This window comes from Notamacropus eugenii, chromosome 1, assembly GCF_028372415.1.
Source record: "Notamacropus eugenii isolate mMacEug1 chromosome 1, mMacEug1.pri_v2, whole genome shotgun sequence".
In the NCBI taxonomy this organism is placed as follows: Eukaryota; Metazoa; Chordata; class Mammalia; order Diprotodontia; family Macropodidae; genus Notamacropus; species Notamacropus eugenii.
This window is the reverse complement of record NC_092872.1, coordinates 103,686,647-103,713,048: the sequence shown is the minus strand read 5'-3', so window position 1 is coordinate 103,713,048 and position 26,402 is coordinate 103,686,647. Positions and strand designations below refer to the sequence as shown.

Sequence of the window (26,402 nt, the reverse complement as noted above, 5' to 3'; positions counted from 1 at the left end):
GCCCTGAAGTTGATGGAAACAGAATTTAAAAGTTGTCTTATTGAAGGTGCAGCCTAGTTGTTTTAGAGTGGCATTATCTCATATTTGACTCACCTACGAAGGTTACCCCCAAGGTGCTAGGGAATCTACTAAGCATGGCAGTACACATAAGAGGCCAGGAGAAAAAAAATGCAGACATAACTCTCAGCTCTCCCTCTCATTCCCACAGGCCAGCATATCAGGAAAGATGCAGGGAGAAAATTATCAGAGAAATTTCTAGAGGGTCTCAAATAGTGAAGCCATGCCCTTGCCTAGATCCAGACAATTATCTGTATTTCAATGTCTCTTTGCAAACAATCAAATTCACCAAAAATATACGTAGCTTCAGTCATTTTAATTACCCACCAGCATCAGCCACTGCTATTTTTTTCTCCTTAAGCCTCTTAACTACATATCAATAAGCACCAATAATGGAAGGCAATGCAGCCAGGTTAGCTGCTTCCCTTAGTTATTGTGTGAATTTAACTACCTGTTTTTCACTCTGTTGCTTCTAATTGCCATGATGCTGACACTGGGGCTTGAGGGATTTCAAAAAAACAAAGAGGAGGGTGAATATCTTTTGTTTTTCTATCACCGTTATTTCTATATGTATGTTTTGCTTTCCCTTACCCATCAAGCTATCCTTATCCCCTGTAACAAAGATGAGGGACGAGAGAGAGAGAGAGACAGAGACAGAGAGAGAGAGAGAGGGAAGGAGAGAGAGAGAGAGAGGGAGAGGGAGGGAGGGAGGGAGGGAGAGAGAGAGAGAGAGAGAGAGACAGAGACAGAGACAGAGACAGAGAGACAGAGAGAGAGAAAGAGAGAGAGACAGAGAGAGAGAGAGAGGGAAGGAGAGAGAGAGAGAGACAGAGAGAGGGAGGGAGGGAGGGAGAGAGAGAGAGAGAAAGAGAGAGAGGGAGGGAGGGAGGGAGGGAGGGAGGGAGAGAGAGAGAGAGAGAGAGAAAGAGAGAGAGAGAGACAGAGAGAGAGAGGGAAGGAGAGAGAGAGAAAGAGAGAGAGAGAGACAGAGAGAGGGAGGGAGGGAGGGAAGGAGGGAGAGAGAGAGAGAGAGAGAGAGAGAGAGAGAGGGAGAGAGAGAGGGAGAGAGAGAGAGAAAGAGAGAGAGACAGAGAGAGAGAGAGAGGGAAGGAGAGAGAGAGAGAGAAAGAGAGAGAGAGAGACAGAGAGAGGGAGGGAGGGAGGGAGGGAGAGAGAGAGAGACAGAGACAGAGACAGAGACAGAGACAGAGACACAGAGACAGAGAAAGAGACAGAGAGAGAGGGGGAGAGGGAGGGGGAGAGAGAGGGGGAGATCATTCCCCAGCTCTGCACCCTCTCATTTCTCCTTAAGAATTATACATTATTACATCTATATTATTATAATTACAATCATAAAGTGCTCAGTTTTGTTACTTTTATTGTTCTCTCTGTTTCCATTGTTGTAGTTATTGTATACATTGTTTTCCTGGTTTTGTTTACTTCACTTTGTGCAGTTTATGTCTTCCCCAAACTCCTCTAAATGCTTCATATAGTTCTCATTTTTTGGTGGCACAGTATTCCTCAATCTATGGACATCTATTATCATTACTACAAAAAGTAATTTTTTTAATATATTGGGGCTTCTTTGTCTTTTGACTGCTTCCTTATATATGCACAGCAGGGGGTCTGTGGGTCAAAGGAGAGGAATATTTTACTTGCTTTCTTATTATAGTTCCAGAGCTCATTCAGGAAGAGTTGAATGACTGCCACTGAACAGCTTTCCCAACAGGGTATGTGTGTCTGTCTTTCCATATCCTTAGAAGCTGGTCACTAAGCACCTAGGGAAAACTGATAGCATGATTTGACAGGCTGGGTCAGTAAACTGAGAATCAAGATACTAGGGCAAAAGTAAAGAAACCTGGTCCTTATTCACAAGTTGAGTGTGATAGTTTTCAGTGGGAGAGTTTTAAACTATTAACAATGGTATGAAGTCAGCCTCAAAAGCATTTGCAATAACAGAAAATCAAATTAAAACCACCGTGAGTTTGCCAGAAAATTGGCAAAGATGAGTTCACCCCCCAAAATTGTTTGAGGAGCTTTCGGAAGATTTGTTGTTGTTGAGTGGTTTTTCAGTCACATCTCACTCTTTGTGACCCCATTTGGGGTTTTGTTGGAAAAGGTCCTGGATTGCTTTGCCATTTCTTTCTCTAGCTCATTTTATAGATGAGGGGCAGCTAGGTGGTACAGTGGATAGAGCACCAGTGCAGGAGTCAGAAGGACCTGAGTTCAAATCTCACCTCAGACACTTGATACTAGCTCTGTGACCTTGGCAAGTCACTTAATTCATATTGCCTCATCCTGGGTCATCTCCAGTCATCCTGATGAATATCTAGTCACTGGATTCAGATGGCTCTGGAGGAGAAGTGAGGCTGGTGACCTGCACAGCCCTCACTCAGAAACAAAAGTCAAGTGCAAGTCACGTCATCATTTCTTTAATGGCATGGTCTTCTTCAGCAATGAAGGACAAACACACAGTTATACGTGAGGAAACTGAGTGAAGTGACTTGCCCAGAGTTACACAGTTAGTAACTATCTGAGGTCAGATTTCAACGCAAAAAGATGAAATTTCCTGACTACTGACCCAGTACTGATCCATTGTACCAATGAGTGGCCCTAGCTATAGAAATATACATAAATATTATTAATGAAGCTGTAGATAGATCCAATCATTTCTGGAAAATAATTTAGAATTATTTGACAAAAAAATAACTAAATTATTCGTATTCTTTGACCCAGAGATCCCACTACTGGCCATATGCCCCAAAGAGATAAAAGCAAAAATAGAAAAAGAAAACAAATAAAAAGTAAAAAGTCCCACATATGCCTAAATGTTAATATATCATTTTGGGAAACAGCAAAGAGATGGAAATAAAATAAATGCCCATTGACAGGAGCATGGTAAAGCAAATTGTGATATATAAATATGATCGGTCAAATGGAAAAGGAGATCCAAAAGCTCACTGAAGAAAATAATTTCTTAAAAATTAGAATGGAGAGAATGGAAGCTAATGACTTTATGAGAAATCAAGAAATTATAAAACTGAATCAAAAGAATGAAAAAATAGAAGGTAAAGTGAAATATCTCATTGGAAAAACCACTGACCTGGAAAATAGATCCAGGAGGGATAATTTAAAAATTATTGGACTACCTGAAAGCCATGAACAAAAAAAGATTCTCCACATCATCTTTCAAGAAATTATCAAGGAAAACTGCCCTAATATTCTAGAATCAGAGGGTAAAATAGAAATTGAAAGAATCCACCAATCACCCTTTGAAAGAGATCCCAAAAGGAAAACTCTTAGGAATATTGTAGCCAAATTCCAGAGTTCCCAGGTCAAGGAGAAAATATTGCAAGCAACCAGAAAGAAACATTTTGAGTATTGTGGAAACACAATCAAAATAATACAAGATCTAGCAACTTCTACATTAAGGGATCCAAGAAGAACTAGGATTAAAACCACGAATCACCTACCCAGCAAAACTGAGTATAATACTTCAGGGGAAAAAAATAGACATTCCATGAAATAGAGGACTTTCAAGCATTCTTGCTGAAAAGACCAGAGCTGAATAGATAATTTGACTTCCAAATACAAGAATCAAGAGAAGCATGAAAAGGTAAACAGGAAAGAGAAATCATATGGGACTTATTAAAGTCCTGCATGGAAAGATGACATTTGTAACTCATGAGACCTTTCTCAGTATTAGGGTAGTTGGAGGAAATAGATAGATAGATAGATAAATAGACAGATAAACAGATAGATAGATAGATAGATAGATAGATAGATAGATAGATAGATAGATAGATAGATAGATAGAGAAAACTGAAGGGAAGAGATCTAAAAAAATAAAATTAAGGGTAAGAGAAATATATTGGAAGAAGGAGAGAGAGATAGAATGGGGTAAATTATCTCACATAAAAGAGGCAAGAAAAAGGTTTCGCAATGGAAGGGAAGAGGGGGGATGTGAGAGGGAATGAGTAACCCTTACTCTCATCAAATTTGGCTTAAGAAGGGAATAACATACACACTCAATTGGGTATCTTACCCTACAGGAAAGTAAGGGGGGAGGGCCTAAGGGGGTTTGGTAGAAGGAAGGGCAGATTGAGAGAGGGGGTAGTGAGAAACAAACACTTGAAAAGGGAAAGGGTCAAAGGAGAAAATAGAGTAAGTGGGGGGCAGGATAGGATGGAGGGAAATATATTTAGTCTTTCACAATATGACTATTATGGAAATATTTCACATAACTACACATGTATAATCTATATTGAATTGATTGCCTTCTCAGTGAGGGTGGGTGGGGAGGGAAGAAGAGAGAGAATTTGGAACTGAAAGTTTTAAAAACAAATGTTAAAAATTGTTTCTACATGAAGCTGGGAAATGAGATATACAGACAATCGGGTATGGAAATCTATCTTGTCCTACAAGAAAGTAAAGGGGAAGGGAATGAAGGGGGGTAATAGAAGGGAGGGCACACTGGCAGAAGGGGTAATCAGAATGCTTGTCATCTTGGGGTGAGGGGAAGGGGAGGGATGGGGAGAAAATTTGGAACTCAAAATCTTGTGGAAATGAATGTTGAAAACTAACAATAAATAAACTGATAAAAATGTGATCAAATATATGAAATTCAGAAAACACAAGAACTGTACAAATGGACACTGGATGACTGAAGCAGGACAATATGCACAGCAATGATAGCAATCTAAATGAAGGGTCACTAAAAGAAAGGCACGTCTGAGTGAAGTTTAGAAAATTAATGGTACAAGAGACCTTTCCATCAACCCTTCCCCAGCCCCTCTGTAGAGAAGCAAAGGATTATAAGAGAAGAATATTGCTCAGAAATTGTCAGATGAAGTCAACTGTGATGTTGAACAGGAAGGAAATCAGCCTTCTTTTTAGAAGAAAAAACCAAAAAGACCAGCTGAGAGATTTGAATTTGGATTTCCCTTAATTTGAGTCTCAGTTTATTTCATTTACCTGATGCTGCCTTTCACAGCTGTATTCAACCAGTCCTCTTAGCCAGGTAATACTCTGCTCGCCTCTTCTTCTCCACAAGAGGGATTCTTCTCTATAACCCTCCTTTTTCAAGTAAACATTTAAGAGTCCAGTTCCTGCTCCATACATGTGATAGAAAAACGTGAGGCAGTGCTTTCCAATGACTCCTCTTAGAGATGTTGATACCAGTTGTGCCTTTTGCCCATAAACCATATTAGATGCCTCGATGTACATGTAGTAACCTAAAGAGAGATACAAAGTCAAAAACAGTCACAATAAATTAAATTATATCCTTCCTCCGCCCAATGTGTTCCTATGCAATAAACTGAGAGAAATGAATGCCTAGACTACAATATTGAAAAAGGATAGCTTATATATGCAAAATAACATATCAGCTAGAACCCGTTTGAGGCTAGATTTGAACTTAGGAAAGATTAATCTTCCTGACGACAGGCCCAGCACTGTATCCATGGGATCATTTCAAAAAAAAAATCTATTGAGAAACTTTAATCTCAATATACTTTAAGGTCAGTTGCTTACAATCCACTTGAATTTGCAGGAGGGTAATTAGCACACCAGATTATTCCCCACACAAATGGCAACTAAGCATCAGCTTTGTTCCTCTGATAAAATTTTGTTCTTCAGATACAAATATTTGTGCCATTAAACTCCTCATCTTTGCATTTGCAAAAAGAGGAACCTTGCATGGCTTCAAGATTGACTTGAAGAGGCAGTCACACTTTGGGGGGGGGGAGGAGACTGTAGGGCCTTTGTCAAGGAAAAGACCCTGAATAATATAGATTGTGGAATCATAGATGTAGTTCTAGCTTTAGAGATCATCTAATCCAACCTTCTCATTTATAGCTGATGAAACTGAAACCCAGAGGAGTGAAATAGTTTGTCCAAAATTGCAAGGTTGATAAGTGGCAAATTGTGGCTTCACACCAAGTTCTTATGGCTTTCCAAATCTAGCTTGTTTCCTCCCCCTGCTCCTACTACATGGTGGATGGAGTCCTCAAATGACAAAAGAGCTCCTTGTAGGAAATTCCCTCCTTGGAGGGAGGGTAAATGAAAAGTCTGTTAGGACATTCAATTCTTGGAGTTGTTTCTGAATAATGATGTCCTTTGGATATTGAGAAGAAACAAATGATCCATCATCAGTGTGATGCAATGGAAAAAGCACTTTATTCAGGACCAAAGGATGTGGATTCAAATCTTACCTCTGCCAACTACTACCTGTGTAACCCAGAACAAATTATTTGACCTTTCTAGCTCAAGTAATGATAAAGTCAAGTAATAAGGAAGATAATCTCTAAATTCCAACTCTAAGTCTATGATCCTTTGATTTAATGTTACACCCAGAATTTTTTCCCAAGTGATAGTGTATTAGTAAGTAGCAGTTCAGTGCTAAGCCATATTTTCCTTAGTATTTAATGTTTTTGATCAGCGATTGAGATGTGTGAGACAGTTGTCAAGCTATTAGGACCCTTGCTTTAGTCAAGGTGTAGTTGTTGGTGGGTGGGATACTAGGACCTAGAGGAAGAAGATATAATGAAGAGAGCCTTGAGGAATTATCCACCCAACCCCCAGAGTGCTCTAGTTCCATAGTCTAGCCCCAAATGGAGTCAGAAGTTGTAGCACTGCATCCTACATGGACAGGAATAATAATAATAATGATAGCTAGCATTTATATAGTGCATTATGTATATTACCTCATTTGAGCCTTTTTTTTAACCCTGGGAGGTAAGTGTTATCGTTAGCCCTATTTTATACATGAGGAATTTGGGACTTAGGGAGGTCACACAGTGCCATAGTATCTGAAGCAGGATTGGAACTCCAGGTCCAGTACTCTAGTCATTACACCACCTAACTGCCTAAGTGCTGCTGGGTAAAGGCTACTGCTGCTTCCCCTGAGAACAAGGATTGCCTGAACATATCTGGCATAAAGCCTTAGGAGAGACCATTTCGGGACAGAATTGATTAGAGTGAAGACACAAGTTGTCTAAGGCAACAATCATCCCCAGATTCTTTTTGTAGCAATAGAGACCCCTCGAAACTATTCCTTGGATTTTCTCAGCCATGGACCCTAGAACCTTCCTTACTAGTTACTCTGGCCCTGATATCTGGCTGTTGATCAAGCTTCAACCAACCATCTTCACTGATCTTACCATGGTTCCTATTCACGGTGAACCCTCATCAGTACCTTAGGTCCCATGCCTTTACTTTTAGGTCTACACAAGGAATCCTGTCTTTTTCAGTTCTCTACCTGTCTGACTATATCTTTTACTTAAACTCTGCTTCTCCATCTCTATCCCAGTCTACCTATTCATGCTTTTGCTCCAGTTTCCACATATCTCACTCTGCTATGCTTGAAAGAGGGAATGAAAGAATTGAAAACATTTAGCCCATCCTTATTGTCATTAATACTTTACAGATAACTATTTGAGTCAGCTTTTCTGAATCACTTGTGAAATAACTCCTGGTTATGATATTCTGAATGAAAATACACATGCATTGATTAAACAAATGGTATCTATGCATTTTTGAGTCCCAAAACTTATCTTTTTTATTCTTGATCCTGAGTCTTGGGTATCAGCTGAAGATATAGTATAATGTTAGAGTTTTCAGTTTGCAATGAATACAGTAGAAACCAAAATAATTCTCTTTGGTTATGCTGACATTTATGACTAAGTGAATTTTGGAATTGTGGGGTCAGTAAATGCAGGGAAATATAACAGTATAGGTGACCATTGCAGAGAACTGATGCAAATTAACCATTTTCTTTAGATTTCTTCTGAGAAATATGAACTATTTTTTCCATTCTGAACACATCTGGATTTTTCAAAAGTCAATACCAAAATAGATCAGAATTTTACCAAAAATAATTTTAAGGAAAATCATGAACCTGCCCAGAATATACTGCATGTGGTACAGTGGAAAGAAGTATTGAACAGTGCTTAGCACAGTGCCTGGCACAGAGTAGGTACTTAAAAATATTGGTTGATTGGAGTAATGAGACTTAGGGGCAAATCCCAGCTCTGCCACTTGCTTCTGTGTTACGTCGCTCCAGTTAAAATCTCTGAACCTCATTTACCAGATCTATTCAGTTAGGGGGTTGGACTAGACTTTGTATGTTCTAACTCTATGATATCTGTTATCAATGTGGGTAGAATGTGGAAATTATTCCTGGTCCCTACAATAATGCTGATGGCAACCATCCATGTTTATTTATCTTGTGTGACTTTTGTTCATTTGCACTTCTAAATTTACCACAGGGTCCACTAAATGTGATGGGACGATTCCTTGATTTCTATTGATATCACAGGGTTAACAATGAAGCATATGGTTCATTTGTTGCTTTTTCTTTGTTGTCTGTCTTGTTTTTCACTTAAATATTTCTTAGGTGACATCCAGGTGCAGAGAGGATACAATCTGGAATCAAGAAACCTGGTTCAAATTCCACCTCATTTACCTACTAGATGTGTAGCCCAGGGCAAGTGACTCAACCACTCTTTACCTGAGTTTCTCACCAAAGAGTTGGATCTATTGGTCTCTGGAGTCTCTTCCATTTCTAAATCTATAACCCTATCAATCCTTTACTCCTCTTGATACACAGTCCAAATTTAGTCTCTTCCAGAGATAAATGTGCTTTTCATCTTTACATGCCCAGAAATATAATATTTCCATAGTGCCTCTCCCTCTAAAAAACTCAGGGCTTTGTGGACATCCATAGCAGTCACCTACATTTTGGAAAGCAGACAGAAGCCTTATGTGTTTAAAAGCTCTGCCACATTTAAAGCAGAAAATGCCATTTCAGCCTCAGCAAATAAAAACTGTGGACCTGGGCCAAGAAATCTGATTGCTGTGAGTCACAGTAGAGCTCATATGGTCCAGCACACACAAGTTTGTAGAATGGATTATTAACTGGTGAAAACAAAATTATTTTTCCTCTGAGGGTCATTGTTTAACACTCAAGTCTGGAGCTGTAACAGGTCTATTTGGGATGAGGAAATTATTCCAGGCTCCCATCTGTCCTTTGTATAGCAACTGGAAGGCATGTTAAAGCAAAAAGCATACTAGGAGTGCTGAACTGGGTGGCAGCTGTTCCTGAGGCCTCCTGGCTTCCTTCTGCTTGAGTTGGGGACAGAGCCTGAGTGTCTTATGTGACTTTATTCACTGTGAGTAGTAAAGAGTTATGCACAGTAACTCTGGCAATATGGAGAATTCTTAGAAATCGATGAAACTTTAGGTTAGCTGTTCATGTATCATAGGAGGAATAGCTATAGGATAATCCTCAGAAAATGCTCTTAACTCTATTTTAAAATGCTCGTTGATTCCCATTAGCTAAATATCTTCCCAATGGTGTTTCTATGGTTAAGCAGCAGTTGGCAAGATATAACACTAGGGCAGTTCATGGGGATTCCTAGAGATGATAAGGGAAAATGACAGATTTCTAACACAGAAGCTCAAACAATATTAAGTGTTATTTCACTTAGTGTATGAGCTTAATTTAGAACCTTAGAGAGTTGCCTGAGGTTCAGAGAGAATTAGTCATGATCAGTTCAGTGCCTGAACCATGACCACACACATGATATCAGAGGCAGGATTTGAACTCAGATCTTCCCAACTAAAGGTCCAGAATTTCTATCTTTTAAGTCTTCTTCTCTCTCCTTATAATTAGAGAATAGTATTAGGATTATACCTGTGGGATTAAGTGGTTTTTTTAAAAGTTCCTTGATCATGTATGAGGGGAAGACTTTACCTGACACAACAGTAGGTTGAGGGCAAGTGCAGGTCAAAATAACTAGGATGAACTTCCCTTCCATGATGTTACAGAATATCTAATAGTATGAGGATGAGGCAGAATGATTCTCTGGAAGGAGCACAGAACTCAGCATCACAGGACATGTATTTAAGTCCTGTCTCTGTCATGTACCACCTGTGTGACCTCAGGCAAGTCACTTAGGGAAGTCATTCTGGGCCTCAGTTTTATCACATGAAAATAAGGAGGTCATACTAGATGACCCCTAAGATACTAATAGCTATAAAAGGTTAAGCTTTGTCAAAAAACAAAAACACCCCCCCCAAACTCTGAAACTGGTCACTATTGAAATTCAACTGAAAGATTAATCTTTTTTTAAAGAATAAGACTCTTTGCCCATAATTTATAATTTTAAATTCATAATTTTAATTTTTATTAATATTTCATTTAATAATTTAAACTCATAATTTAAAATAGATTTTAAATTAAATAGTCTTTATCGACACTCAATATATCAGCAATAGTGCCATTGCAGTGATTTTCTGATTATAAATATAGAAAGATAAATGGGTAAAGCATTCACACATTTTCTATGTGTCAGATGCTATACCAAATGATGCACATACAAATGCAAACAAATAAGTCAATTCCTGTCCTCAAGGTACTTATATTCTAATGGGAGAAGGCAACACACAAAAGGATGGTGGTGGAAGTAGATTGGTGACATGAGTGCTCTTGAGGGCATGAGGTCAAGATGGCCTGGTACAGGAGAAGATGAGGTGAAAGTTCACCAGTCAGGCTGGCCAGAGTCCAGGCTTCTTGCAAGAGAAAGATGAAGATGATGACCAAATTGTGGAAAGCATGGTATGGACATAGGAAGAGACAATTACTGAGAATTAAAAACACCTCTGACTTTGTATGCTATTATTTTGGAGGGTAATTTAACTGCTTAAGATCATGAGGACTTCTGAGTCACTTGAAGCACCACTAAATAAAGATGTGGTTATCTCCCCTGGAACCTGTTTAAGAAAAGATGTACAGCTACCTTCCTGAGATGGAGTGAGGGTAGCTTTACTCAGAAAGAAGGGAAACTGAGATGATTTGTGGAGGTTCATTCATCAGCAAATTACCAGGGCTAAAAGATGCAGCAATTTCAATTCAGCAATATTTAAGATACGTTCTAAGTAAGACAGATGACATTTCTTTTACCGTGAAGCACCGCCATAAACATCAAGGGCACTACAACAAATAATGGATGATTACAGAACATTCTGAAAATATGGCACCATGTACATGCTAATAGGACAGCAATGAGTAATAAAATCTCAGAAACTGAGCTGAGAATGTTCTTCATTGCCTCATTAAACAAGGAGCATCTGGACTGGGAACTTCCTAATTCTTCCAGGGAGTGACTAATAAAGTGGACTGGAATAGGACATGGAAGAAAAAATTCTGCTGAATCTGCTCACCTTGATATAAATTTCAATTTATCTGTAATAATATAATTAGATATGAGGGATGGCATTTGACATAAAAAAAGGTATCAAGGAGTAGGGTTGTTGGTGATAAATCTGGTGATGGTGATGGGAGTGTTCCTTCTTGATGCTTTAGTACCAATCATTCACTGTATTCTTTTGAGTTCCATTTAAATCATTTATCGCAGACCCAAACCTAGTAGCTTTCCCCTATTGTGTATATGTGACATAAAAGAAAGGACTCTAGGAAAGTGTTTTGAATGAAGAAGATTTAGTGGAACAGTCATCAGATACAAAACTGACAGGCAGACTCTTTTTCCCATAGAATGAGGCATGATCTACACTTAACACATAGATAGCAAAGTAAGAAACTGACATATTTGTATTATGAATAGCTGACAGGTATGTAGCACCTTAAAGTTTGCAAAGTGTGTTATCTATAAAATCTAATTTAATCTTCACAAATATGAGGTAAATGCCACAGGCAAAAAATATGCCTAGTTACGTATACATTTTACAAATGATAAAGAGTGACAGGAAAATGTCCTCAGAATCAAGAAGACCTGGGTTCAAGTACACACACACATGTGCATGCGTGCGTTTGCATGCACACACGTACATACATACACGCTCACAATATAGATATATACACATGTTTTTGTTCAGTTGTTCAGTCATGGCCAACTCTTTGTAACTCTGTGGACCATAGATAGCATTCCATCACTATCCAAGGGGTTTTCTGGGCAAGGATACTGGAATGGTTTGCCATTTCCTTCTCCAGTGGATTAAGGCAAATAGAGATTAAGTGACTTGCCCAGGGTCACACAGCTAGCAAATGTCTGAGGTCGGATTTGAACTCAGGTCTTCCTGACTCCAATCTCAGTGCTCTATCTACTGAGCCACCAAGCTGCTGCCATACATAAATACACAGTAAATATGCATGTGTGTGTACATATATACTCACACATTGGTAATTTATATATGTTGTTGTTATTCAGTTGGTTCAGTCATATCCAACTCTTTGTGACTCTGTTTTGGGTTTTCTTGGCAAAGATACTAGAATAGTTTGTCATTTCCTTCTCCAGCTCATTTTACAAATGAGGAAAGTGAGCAAACAGGGTTAAGTAACTTGCCCAGAGTCACGCAGCTAGTAAGTGTCTGAGACCAGATTTGAACTCAGGTCTTCCTCTTTCTACTGCCAGACCTTGCTGTCTTCACACACACACACACACACACACACACACACACACACACACACACACACACACTTACAAATATCTATATTTGCATATATACATATATATATATCTCATAATGTTTCATTCATTTTGCACTCAGTCTTTCACTTCTATCTGGATGTGCATAGCATGTTTCATCATTGGTCCTCTGAAGTCATGGTTACTCATTATATGATGCCTTTAAAATCTGTAGGTATTTATACATGGATAACAGTCACTTGTGTTCTACCCTTTACCTTCCAGGAGTATTCATGTGCATCAAGGAATGATAACCATACAAATCAGAAGGGAAGCAGGGAGGAGTAGTGTTTCATTTGCTACATTTATAGATCAATGATTCAGACTCAAGGAAAGAATAAATTGTATTCAGGACCTTGGACAAGTCACTCCCCCTTCCTGATATTCCATTCTTTCATTTGTATGATGGCAATAATCAGATTTACACTGATAAACTCTCAGGTTTGTTGAGAAGAAGGAACATTGCAGACAAAACACTAATCTATTGATTTATTTAGGATGGCAAAGAATTGAAAAGTCCATTTTCCAAGAGGTTAGAATTCAACATTCAGGCACTTAAAAGTGACCTTTTGCTGTCTGGAAAACTAGGTTGTCTTCATTGTGTGTGAATTGGATTTAATTGAGGCAGAGTTGCACAAAGTTGTGAGTCAGCCTCACTCTCTGTTTCTGAATTATTGAAATCTAGTGGCAAGGCAAAAGTCAAGATGACTGGTGATGACCTGGGATGCTGTAGATGATCTTGATGTCTTTGATTCCTGACCCATATCTAAGTGCTACACAGTGCCTGCTTCAACTGCCTTCATGGCGGTGTAGCAAGACATAAGGACAATTATATAAGTTGGGTGCAACTGAAGGAGTGTATTGAACTCAAAATTGTTCTCATCCACCTATTCTGCCAGGAAAAGTCTTTACATGCTTGGGGTAGGCATCTCCCTAACTCATTGACAAGTTTGAGCCCTGTCAGTGACCCTCAACCTGGCTAAGCACACCTGGTAAGATGGTTTACTGGGTGTGGTTAGCGTGCATGCTACACCTTCTTGGAGCCACAAGTGAGAGTTGGGTGAATCAGGTGAACTTCAAAGGTGAATGAGCATCCCTGAAAACAGGGCTTGGCAAGCTCTCACACAAGAAGTCCTAGTCCTCGTGAAGACCTCATACATCATCTCCTCATACATGTCAGGATTCTGAAAAAATATTTGGACACCATCTGGCACAGGGGAGGTAGGAAAACATTCCAGGTAGGAAGAATAGGTAGGTAAGAACTTAGAGCTGAGAACAGAAGAAAGACATGTAAATTGGTAAACATCTTGCTTGCCAGTCTCAGAGAATATGATCTCAGGTGTAGCAAGACATAAGGACAATTATATAAGTTGGGTGCAACTTAAGGAGTGTATTGAACTCAAAATCAGGAGTTTCTGGAGTTCTTGTAGCCTCATGACAAGTGGATTTAAGAATTACTTGGATTTTATGCATAGGGAAACTGACTCAAAGAGAGTAATTGATTAGCTCAAGTTCATAGCTGTAGACCTAGATTTTCTGATATCAAATACACTTGCTTTTTCTACCAGACCATGGTGTTTTTCAAGTACAGATAAATATGATCTATACATAGTATATGGTTACACATACACAGAAAGATACATGTGTGTAAACTCTGTGCTAAAATAATTCAGTGGAAATTTTTGAGGTTGATACTGGACTTTATGGACTGGTAGACACTTCAATCTATCTTCCTTGGAAGTCAAATAAATTTGGGGGATTTAGCAAAGACCAGGTTCCCCCACCTTTCTGTATCAACCTTTCTCTTTTCAAAGGAAGGTTTTGGAGTAAACCACATGGGAAAAATTTGTTCGCTTCCAAAAGAAATGTTTTAAAGAGTTGAATAGGTACTCAAAATCTCAAGCATCTTCTGAACATTTTGGTCACCATGTGGAATAGACATAAAGTAGATCAAGCCTGGACAGTTATAGACACGTTTGAGCTATAGTCTTTGCCATCCATAGCACTATGAATTCCATTTTTCATTCTCGTCTCAACATTAGTGGCACCACACAGCAGATTTTGTCTCTATAAGTCTAAATTCATTACAATTGGAGCTGCCTGAAAGTGGAATAAGCTGCATTAGAAGATGGGGAGCTCCTGTCCCTGAAGATTTTCAATAAACACGAGATAATCATTTGGAGTCTATGTTGTTCAGGTATGGGTTAGGGATTCAAATATACTTTCCAGCTCTTAAACTCAATGCTTGTGTGAGATCAAGGTTATCATGACAGCTGAGACATCTCTGGCTATTAGATGTAGGATACAAAGGAATTAGAGGGGCTCATGGAAAAGAAACCTGATAAGGAGATTGCTAAAGTCCAGGCCTTAGACAGAATTTGGAGGGGGACCATATTGTGGGAGTAAAAAGGAGCAAAATCTGAGAATTATGGGACAACAGGCAATACTTTCTAATAGGCTAAATGTGCGAGGCAACTCAAAGAGGGGGGTAAAAGTCTGGGGAAGGAAGATGACTGTTATGTCATTAATTATGTTGGTAAAGTTGGTGAGGCTTGGGAGATTGGTGATGTTGTTGTTCAGTCATTTTTCAGTTCTGTTCAACTCCTCATGATCTCATTTGAGGTTTTCTTGGCAAAAATACTGGAGTAATTTGTCATTCCTTCTCTAGCTCATTTTAAACTGAGGCAAACAGGGTGAAGTGACTTGCCCAGGGTCACACAGCTATCAAGTGCCTGAGGCCAGATTTGAACTCAGAAAGATGAATCTTTCTGACTCCAGACCCAGTCCTCTATCTACTACACCACCTAGCTGCCCTTTGGATGATGAAGTGGATGATAAATTTTAGAAACGTTTGCCTTGAATAAGTTTTAGGAGCCATTCCATAAATTATTCATAGACCCCAAGAAATAGTGGATTAGAGAAAAGGCACTGGAAATAGATTTAAGAGTTATGTGGGTGATGATTGAATCCATATGGATAGAACCCAAGAGAATGTGTGCAGGAGAAAAGCAGCAGACCTAGGATGAACTTTGTTAGCAACCACAGTTAGTGGAAAGGATGAAGAAAAGGATTTAGCAAAGGAGAAAGAAAAGAAGTTGTCAGAGTAGAGTTCAAAGAACCCAAATAGATAAAAAGGTGTTTAACAGGGCCAAAGGAAGACTTGGATTTTGATTGATTAGTTGAGTAACTTGATAAGTCAATTTGCTGATAAGTTGAGTAAGAACCATTTTAGAAGAAAGTGAAGACAGCAAATATTTCTTAATCATCTACTATATGCCAGGCACATTTGACCTGCACAACAACCCTGTGAGATAGGTGCTATTGTTATCCCCATTTTACAGCTGAGGAAACTGAACTAGACGGAGATTGAGTGACTTGAGCAGGATCACATAGCTAGTAAGTGTCAGAGGCCAAATTTCATCTCTGTTCTTTCTTAATCCAGACTCAGAGTTCTCTCTACTACTCCACCTCACTGCCTATAGAGAAACAAATAAGCCACAATGCAAAGAATCAAGGAGGGAGCCATCGGTGACAAAGGGGGAGAAATCAAATGTATTGAGAGCATTTTATCTGTTTTATTCTATTTTGCAGTTCCAGGTGAACATTTGATAACATTACAAAGATTCAAGCGCCATGCTTTTCGAAAAATTTATCCTAAATGTAATATGAACTCCATTTATTTTACATTTCCACTCTATATTCCAAACTTCTACTGGGCCATGGGGATGTGAGCTGGGTTGATTTAACTCAGTAAAAAACAAACAAATAGATGTTTCCTTTTGTTTATTCTATCTCTGATGACACAGAGATGAGGACAGTACTTTGCTTTAATACCCATTCACCATAACCAGAATTGATATTCTTAAGGACATAAAAATGAAAATCAATTGAATATTCTCAATGAAGGTTTGAACTTAAAAATAGGTTGCAAATATAGAATTAGGCATTTAGATTTCAAGGAAAAAAGGAAAGGACATATTTATTTGTACTTATTCTCTTTATATTTATCTTGTCTCATATATGGATTTATTGTGTCCCCCATTAGAAGGTAAGCTTCTTGCAGAGAGATAGTTTTATTCAATTTATTTAGAACACTAATTCCATTGTAGGTGACAAATACTTGCCAGTTGGTTGATCTCAGACTTATTAATAAGTGTGTACTTTTAATTTAATAAATTAACATGCTATCAGTTACTTTTCTAGCTACTCCTTAGAGTGTATTCTACTGTATAGGGGACCAGGCAGAGGACAGGAGACTTGGCTGGAAGCCCAGTACCGACTAAAACTGAATAATTCTTCTTGAGTCCTTTACCTAATCTCTATTTAAGTTTTCCATTTGGGAAAATGGAATTATTGCCAAATACCCCTCCCTATCTGCAAGAGACAAATAAAATGAAATTTAACAGGGAGAATTGTTGGGTCCTGCACTTAAGTGAAAAAAAAATTAAAAGTACAAGCACAGATGAGGCAGATGTGATTAGAAGGCAACTCATGGGAAAGAAACTTAGAGGTTCTGGTTGATTGCAAGTTCAACATGACTCAAAGCTAGGATGTAGCAGCCAAAAAAAACTAAAGCAATCCTAGGTCATATTGACAGACAGAATGACTAGAACAAAGGAGGGACCACATTGGTGCATTTTGTTCTTTTCTGGTCACTGCATTTTAGGAGGGACCTTAAAAACTGAAGAATGTCAAGAGGAAAGTGATCAGGATGGTGGGAGAACTTGAGGATTGGTTGAAGGAAATGGAGATGTTTACCCTGGAAAACAGGAGATCAAGTTAACAAAAGGAATGGGAAGAGTGAAACTCAACTGGAGGTATGCACTGAAAAGGCATCAGAACCATGCCAGCTCTGCCTCTAGCAGGGTTAGAGGGAGGGAGTATCTAAGTGGAACCATTTTTGGACAACAGTGCTTACATGTGGACATACAACTGATCTTTGTTGCCATTTCTCAGGAAGGGAGTGAGAAATCAGGAGAATAAATGGCCAAATAAAGATATGAAAAGCCATGCCCTCTTGTTTGGTTTTGCTGTGTGTGGCAAGTTTCACAGAATCATAGATCTAGAGTCGGAACCCAGGTCATCTAGCTTTACCCTCTCACTTAGCAGACGAAGAAAACGAAGGTTCAGAGAAGTTGTGATTGGCCTAAGGTCACACAGGTTGTAAATGGTAGAACCTGGATTTTAACACAGGTCTTGATTGCAAATCCAGCATGCTTTCCACTACTCCACCCAGGTGTTCCTATAGTACATGTATGTGTGTCTGTACTACTCTGGGGCTTGGACACGGAGATATCAAGGAAGGATACAAATGATGATGTTGTGTATCAGTTCTGCATATCTGATCGTCAGTGGCTAAACTCTAAATCCTTAAAGGAGGGGTGTCCAGCAGTGCGCACGAGGAGACAGTCAAGGAAGACTTTTTTTTCCTTCCAGACTTATGATTTTGTCAATATAGGGAACTCTCAGCATGGAAACTATTTTAGCCAATGAAGATTAGCAATTATTCTATAACTTACAGTTTTAGACAGAAGGCTCTTAATTTTTTCTGTTCAATGGACCCCTCTGGCAGACTGATGAAGCCAATGGACCCTTTCTTAGAAGAATTGTTTTAAATATAACACATAGGATTGCAAAGGAAGTCATTTATATTGAAATGCAGTTATCAAAATATATGTTTTTAAAAACCAGGTTCAAGGATGAAAGGCTAAGAAGTCCTACTGTTGAGAGTTGCCTAGGGGCACTAAGAGGTTAAGTGATTTGTTGATGGTCCCATAGCTGGTATGAGATAAGCCTTCCTGGTTCCCAAGGTTGGCTCTCCATCCACTCAGCATGAGAGCTATTTTGAAAAAATTGAAAAAGCATAACCTGGAAGAGCGATTAGAATGGGGGAAATGAGTTTCAATGAATGGATTTAGATGGAAGGTTCAATATAGGGAAGTCCAACTGATGTTTGAGAGGTGCTTGTGGACTGAATGGGAGCATTGTCATTCTGGATGTTTGTACAACATCAGAAAGTACTGTGTGAATAGGAGCAAAGTCTCAGTGACTGCTTGTCGTGTAGATGACATAGAAGAGATTTGTGTACTGTACAGGAGTTTAGAAGAGATAACCTCTAAGATATCTTTTAATTTTAGATTCTATGAAAATAAGATTGGAATAAAAAAGCAAAGTTCTTTGATGTGTGTTATAAGAATCTAATTTATTGTGATTTTTCTACTAGATTTTCCCCCTTCCAGTTTCACAGATCATAGATATATATATATTATATATCTACAAGAAGGAAGAAAACTTTCCTCCTCTTTTCCTTAATTTTCCATTTGAACTGTAGTTTATGCGTACATATTTGTAGATTTGTAATTAGACATCTTGAACTGAATTTCCAGTAGACATTTTAAACTCATCATGTCCAAAACGGAATTCATCATTTTTCCCCCTTAATCCTCCTCCTCCCAAACTTCCTGTTCCTGTCCAGGGTAACACCAGTCCCTCAGGCTTGCAACCAGGTGTCATCCTGAACTCCTCACTCTCCACCAAGGCCTGTCAATCCAACCTTTCCAACCTCTCTCAAATATGTGTCCTTCTCTCTTTTGACAGTCACAATTCTGAGACAGGCCCTTATCACCTCATTCCTAGATTAGTATAATAGCCTCCTGGTGGGTCTGCCTGCTTCAAGTCTCTTTCCACTCCAATCCAGTCTGTTCAGTCATTCATGTGATTTTCCTGAAGTGAAGGTCTGACCATGGTCACTACCCAACAACCCTTCATTCAGTAAACTCAAAAGCTTCCAGAATCAAATACAAAATGCTCTGTTTGGCATTCACAGCCCTTTGTAACCTATAACCTAGCCCCCTCCCACCTTTCAAGTCTTCTTATGCCTTTATTTCTCCCACTTGCTCTTCTATCAAGTGACACTGACCTCCTAGCTATTCAAACAAGATTGCTTGGGCTCCGAGCAATTTCTCTGAATGTCCCCTATCCATGGAACTCTCCCTTCTGAGCTCCCTCTGGTGACTTCCATGGTTTCTTTCAAGTTCCATCTAAAACTTTTAGTTTTACTGGAAGCCTTCTTGAATATTAATTCTAATGCCTCCCTTTGTTAACTATTTCCTATTTATGTATGTATGTTGCTACCCTAATGAGATTATAAGCTCCTTTGGGCAGGAACTGTCATTTTATCTTTTTGCATCCCTAGGGCTTAGCACAGTGCCCAGCACATAGTAGGATTAAAAGACAAATAAATGTTTACTTATTGAATGATAGCAATAATAGCAAACATTGATGTAATACTTTCGAGTTTGCAGAGTGCTTCACAGATCTTCTCTGAACTCACCTCACAACAGCCTGAAGGTAGATGTGGCTGTTATTCCATTTTTCAGGGGGAAGGAAACTTGAGGATAAGAGAAATCAAGTAACTTTCCCAGAGTCACACAGCTATTAAGGGCTCAGGCAGCATTTGAACTCAGGTCTTCCTGATTCTATATCCAGTGCTCAGGCCACCATACCACCTCCTTCTTGTATTGGTTGGCCAATTCATCAAGAAGCTGAACATGCTACTACCAAACACATTTGGAAAGTGAGGCAGAGAGGGACTGCAGCTCAAAGTCTCTTATTTCTGTTAAGTACCAGTATAGGACAGTATTATTTAATGTACTTCCTCAAACATGGTTGGTATAGCAGAGACTCTCTGTTAAGCTAAGCAAGTGGATTAGTAGATAAGGTCATAAAATTGACTGCTCTCTGTACTGAGACTATTAATAAAAGGTGCCAGATGTGGTGATAGCTCTTTTTAATGTAGAGGACATCTGACCCCAAAGATGAGAACCCAAGATTATGAATGTGTCACACACAACTCACGAATCAGTTAGGACTTGTTAACATTATTGCCTTGTTTCCTTTCTGGTTGACCGACCTAAGAAAATGTAGACTATATTTCATAGAATGATGGGAAGTTAGAATTGAAAGGGACCTTTCAGACCACTTAGGCCAACTGCTTCCCTTTTACAATAAGGATACCATGGTCTAGAACCCAAATCTTCTGTTCCTTTAGCCAGTCACTTTAGGTGGGGACAGCATGGTATGGTGAAAGGAAAACCAGAGGTGGAATTTGAAGATGTGGAATCAATTCCCATTTCTGACACAAAAGCCATGTGATCTTGGGCAAGTTGTTTCACCTAAGACTTACTGTCTTTAGCTATAAAATTGGGATAACATTACTTTCATTACCTTGCAAAGTTCCTTTGAGGATCAAACAGGATGATAGTCTGAAATGCTTTGTTACATAAAATGCCTTTATGTAAATTAATACCATTTAAGTATTGTCGTTCAGTCCTTTCAATTGTGTCTGACTTCATGAGCTCTTTTGAGGTTTTCTTGACAGAAATAATGGAATCATTTGCCAGTTCCTTCTCCAGTTCATTTTACAGATGAGGAAACTGAGGCAAGCAGGGTTAAGTGACTTGCCCAGAGTCTCTCAGCTACTGTAAGTGAGGCAGATTTGACCTCAGGTCTTCTTGACTCCTAGCCTAGCACTCTAACCACTTTGCCACCTAGCTGCCCGTAATATTATTTTAGTGCAGAAATTAGATAACGTGTTCCAGACCTATTTTTTTCCATTAAATAGTTGCATGACCTCAGGTAAATTATACAAACACTGTGCGTCTTAGTTTCCTCCTGTGGGGGAGTTTTGAACTCTAGAAGATCCAAATCCAAGGGTATGCTGGAGTTATCTTGCACATGCTCAAGAGAACAATTTTCAATATGAACCTTTACATATCAGAAATCAGCAAATTCTGTTACAAATCAGAGCCTGATATATTGTTTTCTTTGATTGCCTAGGTTTAAGTAATTGAGAAAATGTTAATAATGTAATTTTTTTTGGAGAGTCAATTATTAAATATTTACCAACATATCCCTGAGAAAGAATTCTGGGTGTGGAGTTACACAGGTCCTGAGTTTGATTCACAGCCCTGCCACTTAACCAACTTATGTGACTTGGAATAAGTCTCTTTAACCTCTCTGGGCCTCAGTTTCCTCATTTTTAAAATGAAGACGTTCAACTAGATAACTAAATAGTTGAGTCTAGCTGTAAAGCTACAATCTTATATGTCCTTGTAATCATCCTTCCCCCAAAACAGGAGTACCCCCAGGAAACTGAGGAGTGGGAGAAAGTGGAAGAAAGGGTCTGTGGCAATAGTTTGAGGCAAGACTTTGAAATCATCTGGATTAGGTATTCTTTAAGGTCTCTTATATTTCTAAGATTTTGCTAGCCTTATATTTAAATTTTGTAAACTTGGGACTTTGAATGAAAAAAAGGCAGCATGGCATAATGGAAGACACTGGTAGTGGGAGCTCTGGTTCAGGTCCTGGGTCTTGCAGTTACAAGTCACATGATCCTGAGCAAATTATTTAACTTTGAGTACCAGTATCCTCATCTATAAAATGGGGATACTAATTTGTAAGTATTCCCTGGGAAATTATCTCTTTCCAGCTTCTATAAAATGGAGATAACAATGTTTGTGCTATTAACTTTCTCACAGGATAATTGCAGAGAAAGTACTTTTTAAACCTCATGGTGGTATGTGAATGTTAGTTGTCATTATTAATACACGTAAATACTTTAGAAGAGACATCAACTGATTTTTGCTTTAATTAGTGAATTAATCTCACATCTTTCTCCAGAATCCATATCTGTGGCATTCATATTATTTAAGAAATTGGAGCTGCACAGATGGTGGTGGTGGAATGTTCGTTGGGAGTTCATCAGTGGACAATGTGATTAATGAAAGTAAGGGCCTTTTCTGAAATTTTGATTGGGTTCCCAAATTAACACAGATTCACAAACAGAAATTAATAATACATTGCCTTATACTAAATACATTGCTAGGGACCCATAAATACCATTGACTTGAATTTTCCATTTTCAGGTAAACTTCAATCCTTGCTTCTGGCAGTGAAGGGGGAGAATGTACACATGGTGAGAATGTCACTTGATTCCAGTATAGGCAGTAGGAGCTGTCCTGGGTCATGTTTTGTCTCAATAAAAGAAAGATGGTATCTAGTCTGATCAAACAAGGGAGCAGTAAAATGATTGTTGCTTTACAACAATGAAACACCCTCCCAAAAAGTTAAAGACCAAAAAAATGCCTTGAACATTTTGCTTATAGGTAACTAAAACCAGTGTAATAAATTGCTCATTTTTGATGGTAGAACATATTTTTTGTGTGAGAGGAAGGAGGAATATACAATGAGTACTAAACTTAAAGTCATTTTCTTCAGTTGGCATTTCCACTAAAATTTTCTTCTAATGCCTTATCCTGCTCTGGAGGTGATCTTGGGTTCATTGGTTGTGTTTGAAATGCATAAAATAAAATATAGAGTGTTACAGAGGAAGCTAGTTACACTGGAATTGTTATCAAAATATCTTAAAAACTGGAAAATTGGCTCAGTAAGACTGTGAAGCAGTGTGTTACAATGGAGAAAGAGCCCTGGCTCTGAGGTAGAGGACTTGGGTTCCAACCTTGGCTCTGGTGTTTACTATCTACCTGTCCTTGGTCACCTAGCATCCCTAGCCCTCAGTTTCCTCATCCGTAAAATAAGCAGGTTGGACTATATGTGTGCTAAGGATACTCTCATTTCTAGATCTATTTACTTTGTGCTCTGAAGATAAACCCTTCTGAGTTTGGACTCTTCACCAGAAGTTTATTGTGTAGGTAATAAGTTTTCCTGATCATAAGAAGGTTGCCTATTATGAGAGGCAATCTGCATTAGTGGAGGGAATTAATTAATGAAATTAATTTAAATTTAAATTAATGAAATCACAAATCATTCAAACACTGAAGTACTTAGTTGGCACACAATTCAGGGTGTTTTGAAAAGTTTGTTGTTTTAAAGTTTAACAGGTGAAATAAAATAGCAAGGGAAAAGAAAAAAGATAGGCCCTGGAAAGAACTTGCTGACAAAATGGGATTTTCCATGTTTCTCACCATTAGAAATTTTATCTAATGGGGCAGTGGTATAACCTGAATAGTTCTTAGGTTTACCAAGAGTTTTTGCACCACATTTTCCACCATGGTTTCTTACCAGCTACTTCCTTTCTGAAACTTCCTTTCTGAGTGTACAAAAAGATGGAGTCTCTCTGAACTACTACTTTCAGAATGATAGTTCTCCAACCCTTATTACACACACAAAGCTCTTTATCTTTACAATGCAAAACAAATTGAAACTTTTGTTCATTTTTTTCTTTAGCAAGTTCTCATATGCTCAGAGACTCCAGACCTGATGTAAATCAGTGAATATAATTCAAATAATTTTCTAAGCTCTGCATGCTTTTTATTAGATTTTCATGGAATTTCTGTTTTGGCAGTAGAGAAACTAGGAGACTCATTGCTAGTCAAGAACATTTGGAAGCTTGCATTCTTCTAGCCTAATGATTCAGGGAGAAATAAAAGAGCTGGTTCTCTACTCAGCAAGTATTTACTGTAAACCTCCAATGTGTATATACACAGTAGAGAGACAGTAGATAGAGAGCTTGCCTCCAAGCCAGGAAGACCTTGAGTCAAGTCCTCAAGAAAAGTCCTGATACATACTTAACTGTGTAACCCTGAGTAACTCACTGGACCAACTAAAGTTAGGCAACTCTCTTAAGTCTATGCTTTGTAGAGAAGGCGCTGACCTATACTGGTACGGTGAGTTCCCCCATCTGAGTTTCTTACCCCAGTGAAGTCACAGATCCCCTATTCCCTCTCCTATTAAGTGTAGTATGTTTGAGTGTCTAACAATAATTGCTAGCATTTATATAGTTCTATAAATTTTACAAAGCACTTTACATATGTTATCTGATTTCAGCCTCACAACATCTCTGTGAGGTAGGTAATGTTGATATTATGTCCATTTTATAGATCAGGAAACTGAGGCTGAGAGAGGTTAAGTAACTTGCCTAAGCTCCCACAGCTATAGTAAGTATCTGAGATAGAATCTGAACTTGTGTCTTTGCTTTCAAGTCCAACAATCCACCTTGCTGGTTCAATACCTGCTGCACAGTAAGAGTACCAAAGAAATATGAGACAATCCCTGTTTTAAGGAATTTCTAATTCAATTGGGGAAACAAGAGGTACACTAAAATGCCTGAGTAACTGGCTAGAAGGGGGGCAAAGAATGGCAAAGACTGGCCTAGTCAAAATGTAAAGCAGGTAATATTTGGCATTAGCCACCTCATCCTTTCTACTTTCTGGCCTCTGCCTCTCTGTCTTGAGCCAGTATACCTAGGACCCTAATGCTAGCTCCTGGCTATCCAGGGTCCTATCCCATGACATCATAGGAAATAAGAGCTATAGCTTTAGGGTTGGAAGGGATTCTGGAGGTCATTAAGTCATATTCTTTTATTTTACAGATGAAGAAACTGAGTCCCAGTGATGTGATGGCCCCATGGTATCACTGTGAAAACTAAAATGGACCCAGGGCCTCTGGAAGGTTGGGCTTGAACTGCTCCTTGAAGGAAGCCAATAATTCTAAGAGGCACAGGCCAATAGGAAGAGCCTTCTAGGCAATGGAAAATCCGTGCAAAATCATGGAGAAAGAAGATGGTGTGTCATGTGTAAGAAATAGCAAGGTAATGTCAGAACTGGGATTCAAACTCAGATCTTCTGACTCCAGGTTAATACCCTTTCCATTGTACCAATGTTATCTTCCAAGCATTCCTTTCTTAATGGGAAGATCTTTCCCATCCATTAATAGGCCCATGTGACCTGTTAGATAATGCGGAAGCCTGAGTCACATGAGTCTAAGTTAAATGAAACAGGAAGGGGTGGAGCAGGAGGGGTGGAGTAGGAAGAGGCAGAGCTGGCACAGAGCTGATTGACTGATCAAAGCAATCAGAACTGAGGGAGAGCAAGGAAGCAGACAACTAGGCTCCTGAGTGTTTGTTTGTGGGAAGCCTAGCAGGGGAAGGTTTGGGGATGATATTGTTCTCTGCATTGTTATTGTGTATAGATTTTTGTTACTATGATGGATTTGGTTTTCTGGTGTCTGAATAAATGTTTTGGTTCTGTCTTCCATGTGGAGAGTCTGTTGTATTTCATGATTCAGAATTGCTCCGGGATATTCATGTTTGCCATAGGCACCATGAATATTGACTTGATGCTGCAATGCCTCTCCACCTATCCAAATTCTACCCTCTTTTTAAGACTATCTAAAGTCCTAAATCCTCCATCAGAGTCCTCCCTGACTACTCAGCCATCATTCATCCCTCTCCTGAATTTCTATAGCACCTCTAATATACCCTGTAACCTCATATCTAATCTATTTTCTGTTGGCTGCTCAGATATGTTAGTAGTCCTTTTCCCCATTGGATTCTATGTTCTATGAGAGCACAAAGTCCATGCTGCCTTCAGTGTCTTCCTATAGCTCTAAGCTATTTCCCAAATGTGCCCCACAATTTGCTATGTGCCTTTGCTCATACTGTTCCTTCCTTATTGGAATGACCTCACCCATCCTGTATCACCACCTATCAAATATTAGCCAGTCTTCAAGGCCTAATTTAACTGTCACTTTTTTCATAAAGCCTTCTCTGATGCCCCAAGCCAGAAACAATCAGTCCCTCTTCTGAACTCTTGCATAGACTACTGTGGTCTTTCTTTGGAGCTCCTTGTTTCTCAAAAAATTTGTTTTCTATCTTCCTAGTTTTGCCTTCCTCCAATTAACCCAAGGAAAAAACTGCCAGTGGTAAAGAGAACAGTCTATGAAGAAAAGAGAGAAGAAGAGAAGAGAAAAGTTAATCTTCTTGTGTTCTCTCTTTTTTTCTTCTCTTTCCCTATGTGAGAAGGTATAAAACATTTAGCAGGGGAAGATATAAACTTCGCT

General features: G+C 38.9%; 1 protein-coding gene and 1 long non-coding RNA gene across 3 annotated transcripts in view; one reads left to right on the top strand and one right to left on the bottom strand.

Annotated features, from left to right (window-relative positions):
- MAMDC2 (MAM domain containing 2) overlaps positions 1-26,402 on the bottom strand; it is a 213,316-nt gene that overhangs the window by 4,663 nt on the left and 182,251 nt on the right. For both annotated transcript variants that reach the window (XR_011967488.1, XM_072611349.1), the window contains exon 12: positions 5,032-5,291. Coding sequence is in view for 1 of the 2 variants with exons in the window: in XM_072611349.1 (XP_072467450.1) it covers positions 5,032-5,291 (260 nt within the window). In the remaining variant the exon portion in view is untranslated. The remainder of the gene's footprint in view (positions 1-5,031; positions 5,292-26,402) is intronic.
- On the top strand, positions 17,209-25,097 carry LOC140505415 (uncharacterized). The gene is made up of 3 exons (XR_011967490.1): positions 17,209-17,359; positions 22,224-22,329; positions 24,934-25,097. It is a non-coding gene; the product is annotated as an uncharacterized lncRNA (long non-coding RNA).